Source organism: Ascidia mentula, chromosome 4, assembly GCF_947561715.1.
Source record: "Ascidia mentula chromosome 4, kaAscMent1.1, whole genome shotgun sequence".
Lineage (NCBI taxonomy): Eukaryota > Metazoa > Chordata > Ascidiacea > Phlebobranchia > Ascidiidae > Ascidia > Ascidia mentula.
The window spans coordinates 22,665,676-22,681,650 of record NC_138569.1 but is presented as its reverse complement, the minus strand read 5'-3'; the positions used below and the strand labels follow the sequence as shown (position 1 = coordinate 22,681,650).

Sequence of the window (15,975 nt, the reverse complement as noted above, 5' to 3'; positions counted from 1 at the left end):
CCGCAAAATGGGCTGAGATGTGCCGCGAAAGTTTTGTCAATTAACAATAATTTATGAAATGTTGCAGTAGACGTTGTAAAATCGACTACTTGCAAGACCAGCTTACAAAGAAACAATAGCTTCCAGTGCAAAACAATAGCAATATCTTTCCAAAAAAGGCTTTTACAGCTTTCTCTCTTTAAACTTTACAATAAATGTATCGACAGCATTTTGATCGGTTCTGAATCAAACGAATAAGTTGAATGTAATTCGGAATTTTAAAATGCGTAACGGGCCGCACGAAAAGCCTTAGAGGGGCGCATGCGACCTGCGGGCCGCGTGTTTGATACCCCTGTTGTAGAGTGTAGACTGTCAGATTGTTTAGAAATGGGGTTGGGTCCTGTTAAGTATTGTTGTTTGTACTATGACGCTCCATTTGTGCCAATACTTTTATTAAGCGTTGCGATCTAATGTAAAATTGTATGTACCAATGTACAATCCAAACATTATCATTTGTCTCAGGGCAACCCCCTTTCAAGTGTAAATACAACATATATTTAGTATTTTATTGTTGACAAAGTTGTGAAATGGTCATGGAAAAAGAAGGGAACGGAGAAAACCTTGTTGCTCAAGGTCAACCTCATCTTTCTAAGCAGGATTTGTCAACCTTGGTAACTGATGTTGGTTATTTGTGTTGTGTCATTGAAAATTGTATTGATTGGATTTGACAATAATTGCATGCATTAAAATAGATTATTTGATATTCCACATTCAAACACTGTAAAAGCATTTGATGGGTCCATGGATAAGTTCTCAATGTAAAGCATTTTTGGTGATGTGGTGTTAGCTTAAGTAATAATTTTTTTTAATTTTGCTTTTATGCAATGCACAAATTAACTTTGTTTCAAAATATGTGAACCAGGATGTTACAAAGCTGACTCCTCTGACCCCTGATGTGATTAGCAGACAGGCTACAATAAACATAGGAACAATTGGTCATGTCGCCCATGGCAAGTCAACAGTGGTAAAGGCAATTTCTGGGGTTCACACAGTTCGCTTTAAGAATGAACTGGAGAGAAATATCACAATTAAACTTGGATACGCCAATGCTAAGGTGACAGTTTTTTTCTGTTAAAATGTTATTTTCATCATGTGGAGTAAGCAAATACAACCATTGTTAAGTAGATTTATGAAGCAGAAGGTCCCCGACCACAATGCTATTGTGCCTGTAGCAGTAACAAAGAAGATGAGTTCGCCGCTGACTTCCCCGGTGCAAGGGGTCCGTTTAAACTTGTCCGGCATGTTTCATTTGTTGATTGTCCAGGTCACGATATTCTCATGGCAACAATGTTAAATGGAGCTGCAGTGATGGACGCTGCTCTTCTTTTAATCGGTAAATTGATGTAAATGATACAGATGGTTTTTGCAAAACAATAACATTTTGCTCAGCTGGAAATGAGGCATGCCCTCAACCGCAAACGTCTGAACATCTAGCTGCCATAGAAATCATGAAACTTAAACACATAATTATTCTACAAAACAAGATTGACCTTGTCACTCAAAACCAAGCAAAAGAACAACATCAGCAAATCCTAAAGTTTGTACAAGGTGTAACTTTTGTACCATGTTCATTTGCAGGAAACACTTTTTTAACTTTTTTTGTGATACAGGTACTGTGGCTGAAGGAGCTCCAATTATTCCAATATCTGCCCAGCTTAAGTACAATATTGAAGTAGTATGTGAATACATAGTGAAAAAAATCCCAATCCCAATCCGTGATTTCACGTCAAAACCACGCTTGATTGGTGAGTTTTTTACTTGATTTGAACAAAGGCTAGTTTAGTTCATTTGTGCCTAATTGTTTAAATAATAGTTGCAACAAAAAGAGTTTTAAAACCAATTGTGAAGAGTGCTTTACGTGATAAACTCCCAAGTTAATGCTTTCCAAACAGTGTTGCCTCATCTATCAGTTGCACAGGTTTATTTCTTTCATCTCGAATTAATTTTGTACCTTTGTCCCTAACTGAAATGTTCATCATATAACCTGCTGCCATCTCCGGTGAACCGCTTGGAACATGCCCTGTTAACATTTCCATGCAAAAAAAAGATGTATAAACTACTAGAAAGCTTATGAAGCCTGGCAACATTAAACGCATACTTTGAAATTTGTTATACCAACCACTATTTCTCATCATTGCACTTTTCTATGATGTTAGCATTTATTAAGAACTGATTGTTAATTATTCAATGTTAAATAAAAACCCATTGGTTTAGTTATCAGATCATTTGATGTCAACAAGCCAGGATGTGAGGTTGACGACCTGAAAGGTGGTGTTGCTGGGGGAAGTATATTAAAAGGCGTCCTGAAGGTACAATTGTATATCTAACAACCTTATTCTTAAGGAATCATTCTAAATTGAAACAAAACTTCTTGGCTAACAAATATTTCATCCCATTCCATTTTAACTGCAGTTGCGGTGGTTGTCGTGGCATGGTTAAGATGATGGTTGTCGTGGCAAGGTTAAGGTGATGGTTGTCGTGGCAAGGTTAAGGTGATGGTTGTCATGGCATGGTTAAGATGATGGTTGTCGTGGCAAGGTTAAGATGATGGTTGTCGTGGCAAGGTTAAGATGATGGTTGTCATGGTTAAGATGATGGTTGTCAAACTTGTCATGGCATGGTTAAGATGATGGTTGTCATGGCATGGTTAAGATGATGGTTGTCATGGCATGGTTAAGATGATGATTGTCGTGGCATGGTTAAGATGATGGTTGTCATGGCCTGGTTAAGATGATGGTTGTCAAACTTGTCATGGCATGGTTAAGATGATGATTGTCGTGGCATTAGTTAAGATGATGGTTGTCGTGGCATTGGTTAAGATGACGGTTGTCGTGGCAAGGTTAAGATGATGGTTGTCATGGCATGGTTAAGATGATGGTTGTCGTGGCAAGGTTAAGATGATGATTGTCGTGGCATGGTTAAGATGATGGTTGTCGTGGCATGGTTAAGATGATGGTTGTCGTGGCAAGGTTAAGATGATGGTTGTCATGGCATGGTTAAGATGATGGTTGTCAAACTTGTCATGGCATGGTTAAGATGATGGTTGTCGTGGCAAGGTTAAGATGATGGTTGTCGTGGCATGGTTATGATGATGGTTGTCATGGCATGGTTAAGATGATGATTGTCGTGGCAAGGTTAAGATGATGGTTGTCGTGGCAAGGTTAAGATGATGGTTGTCGTGGCATGGTTAAGATGATGATTGTCGTGGCAAGGTTAAGATGATGGTTGTCGTGGCATGGTTATGATGATGGTTGTCATGGCATGGTTAAGATGATGATTGTCGTGGCAAGGTTAAGATGATGGTTGTCGTGGCAAGGTTAAGATGATGGTTGTCATGGCATGGTTAAGATGATGGTTGTCAAACTTGTCATGGCATGGTTAAGATGATGGTTGTCGTGGCAAGGTTAAGATGATGGTTGTCATGGCATGGTTAAGATGATGGTTGTCGTGGCAAGGTTAAGATGATGATTGTCGTGGCATTAGTTAAGATGATGGTTGTCGTGGCATTGGTTAAGATGATGGTTGTCGTGGCATGGTTATGATGATAGTTGTCATGGCATGGTTAAGATGATGATTGTCGTGGCATGGTTAAGATGATGGTTGTCGTGGCATGGTTAAGATGATGGTTGTCATGGCATGATTAAGATGATGGTTGTCGTGACATTAGTTAAGATGATGGTTGTCGTGGCATTGGTTAAGATGATGGTTGTCATGGAATGGTTAAGATTATGGTTGTCGTGGCATGGTTATGATGATGGTTGTCATGGCATGGTTAAGATGATGATTGTCGTGGCATGGTTAAGATGATGGTTGTCATGGCATGGTTAAGATGATGGTTGTCAAACTTGTCATGGCATGGTTAAGGTGATGATTGTCGTGGCATTAGTTAAGATGATGGTTGTCGTGGGATTGGTTTAAGATGATGGTTGTCATGGCATGGTTAAGATGATGGTTGTCGTGGCATGGTTAAGATGATGGTTGTCAAACTTGTCATGGCATGGTTAAGATGATGATTGTCGTGGCATTAGTTAAGATGATGGTTGTCGTGGGATTGGTTAAGATGATGGTTGTCATGGCATGGTTAAGATGATGGTTGTCGTGACATTGGTTAATCTGATGGTTGTCATGGCATGGTTAAGATGATGGTTGTCGTGGCATTAGTTAAGATGATGGTTGTCGTGACATTGGTTAATATGATGGTTGTCATGGCATGGTTAAGATGATGGTTGTTGTGGCATGGTTAAGATGATGGTTTTCGTGGCATGGTTAAGATGATGGTTGTCGTGGCATTAGTTAAGATGATGGTTGTCGTGGCATTGGTTAAGATGATGGTTGTCATGGCATGGTTAAGATGATGGTTGTCGTGACATTGGTTAATATGATGGTTGTCATGGCATGGATAAGATGATGGTTGTCGTGGCATGGTTAAGATGATGGTTGTCGTGACATTGGTTAATATGATGGTTGTCATGGCATGGTTAAGATGATGGTTGTCGTGGCATGGTTAAGATGATGGTTGTCATGGCATGGTTAGATGATAGTTGTCGTGGCATGGTTAATATGATGGTTGTCATGGCATGGTTAAGATGATGATGGTTGTCATGGTTATGGAAATACTGGTTACCATGTCTTGTTTACCAGTGTCTCATACTGTTTGCAAAAGTACAGTGTAGCTGATGAATGCTCTGGTCCAACAACAATTCCTCATGTTGTAGGATTTTTAAGTTTTCTCTGTCTGCTAAGATTTGTTAGATTTCCTTAACTATTGTTGCTTTTTTACAGATTGTTCACTTTTTGACTTTGCTAAAGCAATAATGATATTACTGGTTATGTCCTAGTGTAGCCAATACTTCTATACATAATATTTCTAATGCAACTCTGTAGCAAGGTGTGATTTTATTTCAGAAATAATGTATCCCTAAACTCAAGAATAGAAATTTTAATATTTGTATCCGTTTGATCAACACAATATATTTCCTTATAGCAGTGTGCACTGTCCCCACAAGTCTACCATGGGAAAAACTCTTCTTGTTTTGTATCTGAACAAAACCTGTAGTTCCTGTCATAATTAAATACCTGATGTGTGCTTGCTTTTAGATAGTTGTAAAACAAAGCTTGTAAAATCAATTAACACACACTTATTATTAGATCGGACAAGAGATTGAAATTCGTCCAGGAATCGTCTCAAAAGATTCTGAAGGAAAACTTCAAGTGCGCCCAATTTTATCTAAGATTGTTTCACTGTTTGCTGAACACAATGACTTACAATATGCTGCCCCTGGCGGACTTATTGGTGTGTAGTAGTATTTATTTCCTTAATACAAGTATAGGTCATAAAATTTAATCAAAGTCATGCAAACCTGTCATGTTTAAAGTCAGTGTTACACAAGTATGTTTGAATTCAATGCTGGTGAATTAGGCTTGATTTAGCAAAGGATAACATGGTTTTAAATAAAACTAATTTCATGTGAATTTGCAGGGGCTGGAACCAAGATAGATCCAACATTATGTCGTGCAGATCGAATGGTTGGCCATGTCCTCGGCGAAGTCGGATCTCTACCAGATATTTTTACGGAAATAGAAATCTCATATTTTCTGTTAAGGAGGTTACTTGGTGTAAAAACTGAAGGGGACAAAAAAGGAGCAAGGGTCGGTAAACAGTTCTTGGTGGTTGCCCAACTCTAGATATGACCGAATTGTAGACTTATTTATGTGCTACGTTATATAATGGTAAATGTGAATGTAAACATCAACTTAGAACAGATTTTTTTTATAAACTAAAGACACATAGTGTGACGTGTTTTTTGCCGTTTCCACTTTTAGCAATTTGTGACAGCTTGCATGCTTTGCATAACAACTTTATCAGTGCTTTGGGAGTTTTTAATTTGTAACAAAATTGGTATACAGGTTCAAAAGCTTTCAAAAAATGAAGTTCTAATGGTGAACATTGGTTCACTTTCTACTGGGGGGCGCGTACTTGCCATTAAAGCCGATTTAGCAAAAGTTATGCTTACGAACCCAGTGTGTACTGAAGTAGGGGAAAAAATTGCTTTAAGCAGGAGGGTGGAGAAGCATTGGAGGTATTTAACTAAATATTTTTCTCTTTTTTCCATTTTCACATCATTTAATTTGCAATTTTGTGCTTGGCAGCCAAACTAAAACCACCAGACGTTTATTCACAGCCAAGAGTCAACTATGCAAAATATTGCTTTGCATTTTTCTTGAAATAAAATTACAAAGCTCCAACTTACCCAAGCGTAAAACTATTTGAATTAACAAAGTGAATGATTATTTACAGGTTGATTGGATGGGGTCAAATCCGAAGAGGAAATGTCATAATGCCGATCAATGATAAACATCGTAGTTAAAAATTGCTCTAACAGTTTGTGGGATGTGTGATGGCAAAGCATGCCAGGTGCTTTAAGGCTGGTTATAGTTCATCCTGTACTTTCCAATTAAACTAAAATATTCACTGCACTCGTTTTAACGGATGGATTTGTGGAAATGTGTTTACATGCGGGACAAGAAGTCCATCGTTCAGTGAACTGATTGAATAAATACGAGAATTAAATTTGTTGTGATGTGATATAGGACTTGTCTTAAACCTTCTGTAACATGTATTAAAGTCAGGTTAGTTGAGGAATTAAAATAATTCCCCCCTTGGAAGAAACGAACTAATGAAAAGTATTTTATGTTAACCTTGCTTAGTCTTGTTCGAAAAGACTGTTCTCTAATTTCTAGCTTGCTGGTAAATTATAATAAAAGCAAGAAGTAACGATAAAAAGAGATGTTACCTTTATTGTTAAATTTAATTAGCTTACGTGATTGGTCAAAATCTTTTCTTTGACCGGTGTCCCAGTAACGGCTCTGTCAAATGATTGTGTGCAAAAGGCGAGTCATGTTGGGTTGGAAACATTTCGTTTTTTCGTAATTCATTTTCAATCGGCTTTTGTTTTGCTGGTTTGGGTTATTATTTAAGATTGGACGCCAACCTAGAAGAGCGGCGAAGTTGCCGCCAATAGAACAGGTTAGATTTGCTCTTGTTAAGCGTGTGGTAGCAATTTTTGTTGGTAAAGTTATTGTGTTTTGAATGTTTTTGCGTGTGTGCTGTGCTATAGCTACGAATTCATAAGGGGTGTTATTGATGTGTAATTAACAACAGTGGAAAATTCAGTGGAAACAGTTCAGTTCTTTTGTTGTATGTTAATGTAATAGCTAATTTATTTTGTGTGAATTATCAGAACAGAGGATAAATCCCCAGACATTTCTTTATAATCTGGATGAACGCTAAGACTATATAAAAACAGTAACAATGTGTCATGCTCTTTTGTAATTATGCTTGCTTCAACGCTCTCTTCTATGCTTTTTTGGGAAGGTTTTTCTGGAGGAAAACTTTGTCACCAAATATATTTTCAGTGCCAAGTTTTTGAGGAATTGAGCCACTAGTATGTAATTTAAGACATTTATGAACATGATATATTTGTAAATATATACGGTGAACAGCTTTTGTAAATATGGATTATATGCCCATTTTCTAATTGTTGCTTACAGGTAAGATATGGCTTGTTGTTTTACATTAGGTCAACAATTGAGAACTAAAAACCCAACATTAACTACAATGCTCCCAGCCTCCCACACAAAATGTTGTGTAAAACATTTTATGTTTTTGAGTATGCTTGGTTACAAGTATATATATGTTAACAGTGTTTTCCTGTAATCTATGAAGTTTCTTGGTATTAAATGTTAATTTAAAAATAGAAGTATTGAAAAGCATTTTTTGTTTGTATTAATTTTAATTACATGAAGTGTCCGTGTACTAATCCCTTATAAATGGTGAGGTGCTAAAATGTCGCCTTATTTTTACTTATGTTGGTGTGGTCTTTATTTTAATAATGAATGGCCTAAATTTCTGATTGAAATATATTTCTCTTAAAATCATTAAATCAGCTTTTGTTTTTGTCACTGCAACACTGCTTGTGACGCCCTATTTAAGAGCCTCTGATGTTGTTTGATGTTTTTGTCAAATGTGCTTTAGTAAAAATATACAAAACAAGTTGTACATAATGTTTTAATCATCCAAGAATCAATATTGTATACAGGCAAATGTCCTCTGGTGACGACATCAGAGTTTCGTATTACTCTGCTGTATTAGCCAGAGCGATTATTCAAGAAGATGCTGATTTGTTTACAAACCTCTATGATCAAATTGTTCCTTTGGTAACAAAAAGTGAGGTTAGTATTGTAAAGTTGTTGATGTTGAATGTAAGCAAATATTTACTTAATTATCCTCAGGCTGATTTGGCTGTGGAGAAAGCCAGGGAGTTTTCAAATCTGCCACTTCCTACATTGCAAACAAAAATAAATTGGCTTGAATCGCTCGGAGTCAAAAAACTTTTACCAGTTAAACCTGCAGCAGTCCCTCCCTCCATATCAGAAACCACTCCAACCTTATTACTGATAGAGGAAGAAGTGTTTTATGAGGAAAGCTCAATGTCAGAAAATCCTGGAGGTAACTCGTTTGGGGGCTCAGGGACCTCTGAACCAAACTATCAGAAAATGTATGAGAATACTTTCCATGCATCACCAGAGGAAAGAGTGGAAAAATATATAGATGAGGAAGAGGGGTTGGAGGGCAGACGGGGGCCGCTGCAGCAAATTGTCCCTGGAAAAACTGTATTTTTGGATGGTGGTGATGACCACAGCAATGTTTGTCAAATGCTGGAGGAGCCTGAGGACTCTGAAGGAGCAACATTACTTTCAGAACACAAGGAAAAAATGAAGAAAAATATTAGTGATGAAATGGAGGGGGATATCGTAGATTTTGGCTTGCCGGGATATCAGCAAAGAAATAAATCATCTTTTTCAACATATCATGAATCCAGCAATAAAAAATCCTACATAGAAATTGAAATGAATGAATGTGCTAGGTAAATATTACAAATATGGTAAATATTGGAGTATCAAAGGATGTTTTAAAAATGGACTGATATCCTATTATCTTGAACTTATATTCATATGTTCTTTGCATTGGTCAAAATTGGGCAATAAAATTCTGTCGCATTTTTAGAGAAATCATTCCAAGCCATGGTAACCCAGTTCAAGTACTCCAACCAATGGAGAGTCAAGATAGTGACGATTCTTCAGAATCGAACAAAAAAATCAAAAAGAAAAAGAAACGCAAACCTAAACAACAAGGTTGGGTTTTTAATTTTGGTGTCATTGACATAATACAGTGCAGCATAATGAAGACAATTATTGAACACACATTTTGATACGTTTTTATTCCAGTGTTCAGTTGCAGGGAATCGAAGCCATTTCTGTCATTCTATTTTTTTGTTGTATTAAAAAGTGTAACAGAATTATAAAGATAACAAATTAATTAGGTTTTAGCTGATATGTTAATTGTGAAGTAAGCTTGATGTGTCCAATATATGATAATATAAAGTAATCATTAAATTGATATTGTTTGGATAAATTTGGAAACAGATAAAATCTTGATGGCTTGTGTATGGTCTTGGCTAATTTAGTTTGCTAAAAACGTATCAATTTCTACCACAACAGCTTGAACTTTTCGTGAGCTTCCAAAGCAACTTAAAACATTTCTTTAATTTGGGTTCAGTGGTTTTTAACCTTTTTTGTACTACATCTCTTTTGAGTCATTTAACCTTACAAAAATATGCAGGTACTTGTTTATTTGTTCCAACTTGTTGTGGTTTCTCATCCAACAATAGGGTCTGTTCTGTCAGTCAAATTGTCAGTTATCTGATGTTAAAAGCTTTATATCACAAAGACACTTAGTGAAAGATTGTTGCATCAATAAAATTTGTTTTATTTAATATTTGTAAATATTCTTACACTGCTTGTGAACCCTGGAAAAATAGCTGGTGTTCCTGTCGGTTGAAAACCACTGCTTAAATTAAACTGTTTATTAACAAGATATCTGAAAATTGATGATATATGTTGTGTTTTAGGTGTATCTGAACATTTAGATTGTGAAGCCAGCAAACAAAGTAAGAAGAACGTAAAACTTAGTTTATATGAAAAATTTAAACGTATGATTTGTAGGCGTGGATGAAAAAGTTGGAAAATCTTCAAGAAATAGTCGCAGAAAAAAGTTTAATGAAGCTCGCAAGACAACCGGTAGTTTAGAATGCCCGGAAATAAAAGGGCCAGCGATTGATTGCAAGCCCCTTGTTGAGGAGAAACCAAAAAAAAGAACGATCAAATCTTTTCAAGAGGAAAAAGAAAGACAAAAAGAGCAACATAGTTTTCCTCTGTCTGCAAATCCAAAACCTGACCCACTTTGTGGCATTGAACCCAAACGATCTTATGGAACAACTACCAAAAAGGCCGAAGAAATTAAGGTGCACTCGGTGATATGGGGGTGACCCTGGGCAAACACTGCCTTAATCACAACACATTACTGATCTGTCTGTTGCAAATAATTAGTTTAAAAACACTATCAGGTGTTTGACACTATGTATACCATTGTGATTCAATAGATTTATTACAAACATGCAATTGAGAGTATTAACATCTAGTTCTGATAATAACTAGCACATACCTCTTTCCTGCTTCATAGTTCTTTGTGTTGCAGCAAGACAAACATCAGCTTCTTAATGACGAGACCCTCAACAAAATACTGAAGGACCTTGGGGAGGAAACAAAAATTGCAGATCCAAAAAAAAAGTTCAAAGATCTCAAGAATGCAAAGAAAAAAAACAAAAAACAGAAAAAAATTGATAAAGATTTTGTGAAGGAAAAAACCCATGAGGAGACAACTTGTTCTGTCAATATGTTGGGTTCAAAGAAAACTAAGATTGATGAAGGTTAGGTCATTCATTGTTGGGGGGGTATGGCTGTTACAGGATAATATGGGGTTTTCACCATAACTTAATGTGGTTGTATGGATCTGACACAATTTTAATTACATCTTACAATTTCTGTGTACATTTTTATTTAGTTGTTGAAACATTATCTGCAGAAGAAGGAGAGTTTGTCACTCAAAAAAAGCCAAGACGTTGTTTGAATCGTACAAACCAGTTACTCGTGGATAATTCAACGCAGGGTAGAATGGTTGGTACAAGACGTTTGTTTGAGTTTTTAATTCTGTTGTTGTTCTTAGATGTTGGAGTGGAGACTGTTGACAACCAGAACACTCGAATTCACTGTGCAGGAGTCATCCACGTATACGACAGAGAAAATGAGGTTCAATGGCCGACATTGTCTGCTACGATAAGTGGAAATGCAGCTCAAACGACAGCCAGCTCTTGTGTCAACCAGGGGTCATCATATGCAAGCAAACTTAAAAGCAACCTCGACAGCACTGGATGTAGTTTAGCGAGCAGCAGCGAAGATGGGTCTTCTTCATCATCATCTTCATCAGGAGGAGGAGTCACATCTGGTGGAGGAGGAAGACTGAGTCCATCCAACGATGTAGACTTTCAACTCCCTGATATTTTATCAGGTGTTTCTTCTGCTGTGGCCGCCACAACCAAACTAATGAAAAGTTTTGGTAAATTTTCTTCAACCAGCGAAAGTCCTTTGCCAGCCATCAAACCCTCTTGTGTTAATTTAAAACCTGCACCTATTGTTGAGGTGGCCAAGAGATGCGATAAACACATTTCTGTGGTGGTAACTAAATGGAATGCTGCTGTAACTGATAACAACAAGTCACTTTCTGCATGTAATCACAAGTGTGCAGTGGATGGTGCTGCGAATTTGTTGCCTAGTCAGAACATAAATCAGTTTCCAAATGATGTCGTTAAAATATTTGAAAACCAGTGGGGTCTGAAATTCATCATGGATAATCCTAAACTTGTCCAAGAAAACAATGTTTTTGATTTTTCTGCTGCTGAGAAGAAATCCTTAAAATATATTGATGATGAGCTCACATTTGAATGCATACTGGATTCCACACAGGAAATGAAAGAAAAGCCCATGACTGTTTACAATATGAGATGCAGAGGAAATGTGGAGCCATGGAATGATCCTGGGAGATTTGACGTTGATGGTGCTACAACATTCCTGCGCAGCGGTAAGTCCGAAGACACACTTGGTTGTATCAATACAACAACTTATGTTTGTTTTTTAGAATGGAACCAGGCTTTCAAACATGGGGAATATTACAATGGATCAACCCAATAATTATGCAAAAAGATTGTTTGTGGGGCATTGACGATCGCACCTAATTAACATCTATTTTTTTTCTTGCATTAAACTTTTGAATATATTTGTTGTAAGCACGACATTGCTTTGTTGGTGGATACAGTAAGTTACATGGTTACACTATCAAGCTCTTGTGTGTTTGGTGATATTTTAAGTGGGACTGAAGGAAAACCGTGTATGTGCCAATCTGTAATCAATTTAGCATTAAGTAAGTCACAATAACCTGACAAATTTGCACAAACGTAACGTCTGTTGTTTGTGAAGCGTTTGTCTGCACCTGTAATAGTGAATTTACAAAATTGCCATTCGAAGAATAGAATAACATAATAAGGCACCACAATGACACTGTGATACCATGGATTAAAAACTAAAATATTCGCTTAATTGTTTCCATAAATAAACCTTTCATGAGCTTCTGCTTGTCTTGATTGCAGAGAATAGGATATTTATTAAATGGGCAAAAATAAAAAAAATAAATTAAAAAAAAGAAAATACTGATGGGTGGTAACAGATACACAAGCAAGTAAATATAATAGAGACTCAACATGCTGACAATTGCTAGTTTGGTATTACAGTGCTTCTGCAAAAATCTTCTTGCACAAATGTATTGAATCTCTGCTGTCAAGAAGAATCGGTAATATTGATTGTTGGAAAGGGGCTTTCCCAAACAGGCTTGAGCATAACAATCTAAAATTATAACTGTTTAAAGTTTGAACCAACAAAAATATATACAATTACCTTGTCCTTAAGATTTTGGCAAACTGTTTGAATATAAGAGGAAGTTTGAAGTATGTGAGTTAATGTTGGTATAATGCACTCTGCTGAGCTGGAAGCAGCCATTTCATATCGAACTCCTGCATGTTCACTGAGTTGAAAGGATTTTTTAGTAAATTTTGGCAATGTAATAACCGCTGCAACTTACAACATTGAACCAGCATGATGGAAAAGTGCTTTGCCTGCAAGACTCTGTTGGTGCAATTTCCCATTTTTGTTTGGACTTAATGATGCATTAGTGTGAGCCTGTTGGACTTTGTAATATGTTACAACCAAACGGTCTTCCAGAGCAAACAAGTTGACAAGTGTGTCGCCTGGCAAAGGGGGGACAAACATTTTCTGAAAAGTTTTATTAAATTTAATTCTGAAAATGTTAGTCAGTGGTAAAAATACACAAGAGCTTGTTTATATACTTACTGCAAATCCACTTCCAATTAGGGAGTTAAGGGATAATTTGCAAGGTGTGGCCAATCTGGCTTGACATCTCACCAATTCTTTAATTACAGCATCAAGGATGCAAACGATTCCTTCCGCACAGTGGGAAACACATTGTTGCTCAATTATAACTGTGTCAATAATTTGACTAACTGCTTTTAGATGGTTCACTGCATCTTGGATCTGTACATCAAAAGAAATTTGATGCAAAGCTGTAATTTCTCTTGATGCACCAAACCTGTTGAAGCTTCCATTGTTTGTCGCTACGAAATGATGCTTTTATTGTTGCAATGGGCTTGCTTGGTTTCATAAAAATTTCCATTCCACAAAGTGTGTCTTGATGTAGAATTAAACTTCCCCTGACTATTTCTGTTCCGCTACAAATACAGCATTAACATTTAGCCTAATTAGTCCAAAAATGTTTTGAAAAAAATGCAATACAAGATTTTAACATGGATATAAACTTACGTTGTTGAAGAAGTGCATTTAAGATGATATTTGTTTGAAATAGTTGATGTTGAAGACTTTAAACATTGAGACACAAGCTTATGAACATGGTCTAAAACTACCGGAAGCTCACTTTCCATCAACCAGTTTATCTCCTAATTAATAACACAGCAGGTGTATACTTTTATATAATATATACACGCATCTTACATTCCGCAACTTGCTTTTTTGCTGCAACATTTTCATTCAGTTTTGGGTATGATCAATATGAATTTGGAGACCAAAAGATTTCTTTTCATCCGAGGTTACAAAAAAAAACTATTGTCATTCTGGCAGAATCCGAATATGTTTCTTCGAAAAAAGCGTTCCGTTCCAATGATCACCATTTCACGAGCTGGTTTGTAAGATACAAACGTGTTTGTTCTGTCTATGAATCACAGTACGTCTAATTATTTAAACCAAAATCAAACTGGACAGTTAGTACACAAAATTAACGGCAGCAAATCCCACGTTTTTCATGAGAATGACTTCAAACACAAACGATTTTGCGTGTTTTGCTAGGGGGGGTACGTCACATTCAACCGCGTGCCAAAATACTTTCCGCCCCCTATATTTTTTTCAAAATCTTTGTATCTATCAAGAATCTAGTGCTGATTAACGAGAAAACAATTAAAATCGGTACGAATCCCAGGTATTCCATCAGAATGACTTCAAACACAAGCGATTTTGCGTGTTTTGCTAGGGGGTGTACGTCACATTCAACCGCGTGCCAAAATACTTTCCGCCACATATAATTTTTTTTAAATCTTTGTATCTGTCAAGAATCTAGTGCTGATTAACGAGAAAACAATTAAAATCGGTGCGAATCCCAGGTATTCCATCAGAATGACTGTGTTGCAGTATCGCTATTCCAATAAAAATGGAAGATTTTGGGGTTATAAAGAATATTCTTTGTACCTTGTATTTGCCTCTTAATGTGTACACCAATTGACTGTCAAAAATCTAGTTCTGGCTTTTGTGCACATGAAAAGGTAGTTGAAGGGACTAGTGCTCACTGCTTATATTTCTATTTCACACACAAATGACGGGCGTGCCATAAAACATAATATTAAACCCTTTGCTTGTTTAATAGATGAGTATCAACTATTTTGACTGTATAGTCACCACAAAAATTTTGATATGTTACGACCTTTTAGGTCTCATTGCATAGTCACCACGGTCTTTGCTTGGCTGTTTGGTCTTCAAAATCGTCTAATAGTCACACCAGCTGCACTGATGAGACCTAAAAGGTCGTAACCGCAGTGGCCATCTGTATGCACTTAACACAATTCAGACGTGACAGATTGGTTGAATGGATGAATTCTAGTTCAAAGTTTTCAATGGCCATTTCGTTTTGATTTGTTGTATATTGAGGACACTTACGTTATTTACATTGAAATTTTACGCTGTTATTAGCATTTTGCTGATACTATTTGAACGCTAAGAAAACTTTACAGTTACTTGTGAGTGCATGTTTATTTGATAAAGCATGGGCACATTACGGAAAACGTAATTGCTCTGCATCACCTACAAAATAAAACGGATTTGCAAATAAGTGTCAGCCATACCAGATCAAGTCGACTTGAATCTGCAAAGTGTTTGTATAGAAACAGTTAATGCACAGAAACTACCCAATAGAAACCATAAAACGCACGACTTCAACGTCAAAAACTTAAAAATATCAGAAGCCTGTGGCAACACGCATGTTAATAGGGTGTAGATGTTTCTTTGTTACCCTAACGTACAGCACACAAAGGATTGCAAAATGATTCTCATTTTCGGTGGTTAAATATTTCTGCGAAAAACTGGACTAACACCATACAAATGCATCACGTTTTTGAGAAACGAATGAATCACGTTCACGCGAAGGGGAAAAAACCTGCGTAGACCTATGTCACAAATAGTAATTGTGAGTGACCTGCGATTACCGGTTTTAATTGTTTTCCCGTTAATCAGCACTAGATTCTTAAAAGATACAGAGATTTTAAAAAATTATAGGGGGCGGAAAGTATTTTGGCACGATGTTGAATGTGACGTAAAATGTGGAAATTGCTGCCATTAATTTGTGTGTAC

The 15,975-nt window shown here is 36.7% G+C and overlaps 3 protein-coding genes across 5 annotated transcripts; 2 read left to right on the top strand and 1 right to left on the bottom strand.

Moving 5' to 3' along the window:
* The first annotated feature begins 505 nt into the window (after positions 1 to 505).
* On the top strand, positions 506 to 6,604 carry LOC145899852 (eukaryotic translation initiation factor 2 subunit 3). Its single transcript, XM_082988778.1, has 10 exons — positions 506 to 650; positions 902 to 1,093; positions 1,165 to 1,372; positions 1,429 to 1,587; positions 1,650 to 1,784; positions 2,254 to 2,348; positions 5,188 to 5,332; positions 5,519 to 5,688; positions 5,947 to 6,119; positions 6,338 to 6,604. Exons 1-10 carry the CDS (start codon positions 567 to 569, stop codon positions 6,405 to 6,407), a joined length of 1,431 nt encoding a protein of 476 aa, XP_082844904.1. The 5' UTR covers positions 506 to 566; the 3' UTR covers positions 6,408 to 6,604.
* A 324-nt stretch (positions 6,605 to 6,928) lies between these two features.
* LOC145897135 (uncharacterized) lies at positions 6,929 to 12,623 on the top strand. 3 transcript variants are annotated; one of them, XM_082985315.1, is made up of 10 exons: positions 6,929 to 7,066; positions 8,139 to 8,271; positions 8,332 to 8,966; positions 9,107 to 9,234; positions 10,011 to 10,049; positions 10,105 to 10,403; positions 10,637 to 10,868; positions 11,003 to 11,107; positions 11,165 to 12,076; positions 12,134 to 12,623. In XM_082985315.1, the coding sequence occupies exons 2-10, from the start codon at positions 8,143 to 8,145 to the stop codon at positions 12,184 to 12,186; spliced, it is 2,532 nt and encodes an 843-aa protein (XP_082841441.1). In that variant the 5' UTR covers positions 6,929 to 7,066; positions 8,139 to 8,142; the 3' UTR covers positions 12,187 to 12,623. The 3 variants fall into 3 exon arrangements, with proteins under 3 accessions (XP_082841441.1, XP_082841442.1, XP_082841440.1); XM_082985316.1 differs by lacking the exon at positions 6,929 to 7,066 and adding an exon at positions 7,095 to 7,590 and having other exon boundaries at positions 11,024 to 11,107; XM_082985314.1 differs by lacking the exon at positions 6,929 to 7,066 and adding an exon at positions 7,096 to 7,590.
* An 82-nt stretch (positions 12,624 to 12,705) lies between these two features.
* LOC145898731 (protein rogdi homolog) lies at positions 12,706 to 14,201 on the bottom strand. Its single transcript, XM_082987314.1, has 7 exons — positions 14,074 to 14,201; positions 13,885 to 14,018; positions 13,655 to 13,793; positions 13,399 to 13,599; positions 13,130 to 13,320; positions 12,946 to 13,072; positions 12,706 to 12,894 (listed from the first exon to the last, which is right to left on the bottom strand). Exons 1-7 carry the CDS (start codon positions 14,107 to 14,109, stop codon positions 12,829 to 12,831), a joined length of 894 nt encoding a protein of 297 aa, XP_082843440.1. The 5' UTR covers positions 14,110 to 14,201; the 3' UTR covers positions 12,706 to 12,828.
* Between the last annotated feature and the right edge of the window lie 1,774 nt (positions 14,202 to 15,975).

Excerpts from the sequence above, each read along its gene's own strand:
- LOC145899852 (XM_082988778.1), top strand. The coding sequence starts at position 567 with ATGGTCATGGAAAAAGAAGGGAACGGAGAAAACCTTGTTGCTCAAGGT. Across the intron at positions 5,333-5,518 it reads TGCCCCTGGCGGACTTATTG|GGGCTGGAACCAAGATAGAT; the intron begins GTGTGTAGTAGT and ends GTGAATTTGCAG. Across the intron at positions 6,120-6,337 it reads AGGGTGGAGAAGCATTGGAG|GTTGATTGGATGGGGTCAAA; the intron begins GTATTTAACTAA and ends GATTATTTACAG.
- LOC145897135 (XM_082985315.1), top strand. The coding sequence starts at position 8,143 with ATGTCCTCTGGTGACGACATCAGAGTTTCGTATTACTCTGCTGTATTA. Across the intron at positions 10,404-10,636 it reads AAAAGGCCGAAGAAATTAAG|CAAGACAAACATCAGCTTCT; the intron begins GTGCACTCGGTG and ends TTTGTGTTGCAG. Across the intron at positions 10,869-11,002 it reads GAAAACTAAGATTGATGAAG|TTGTTGAAACATTATCTGCA; the intron begins GTTAGGTCATTC and ends ATTTTTATTTAG.
- LOC145898731 (XM_082987314.1), bottom strand. The coding sequence starts at position 14,109 with ATGAAAATGTTGCAGCAAAAAAGCAAGTTGCGGAAT. Across the intron at positions 13,321-13,398 it reads TAATTGGAAGTGGATTTGCA|AAAATGTTTGTCCCCCCTTT; the intron begins GTAAGTATATAA and ends AAAACTTTTCAG. Across the intron at positions 12,895-12,945 it reads GCCAAAATCTTAAGGACAAG|ATTGTTATGCTCAAGCCTGT; the intron begins GTAATTGTATAT and ends TTATAATTTTAG.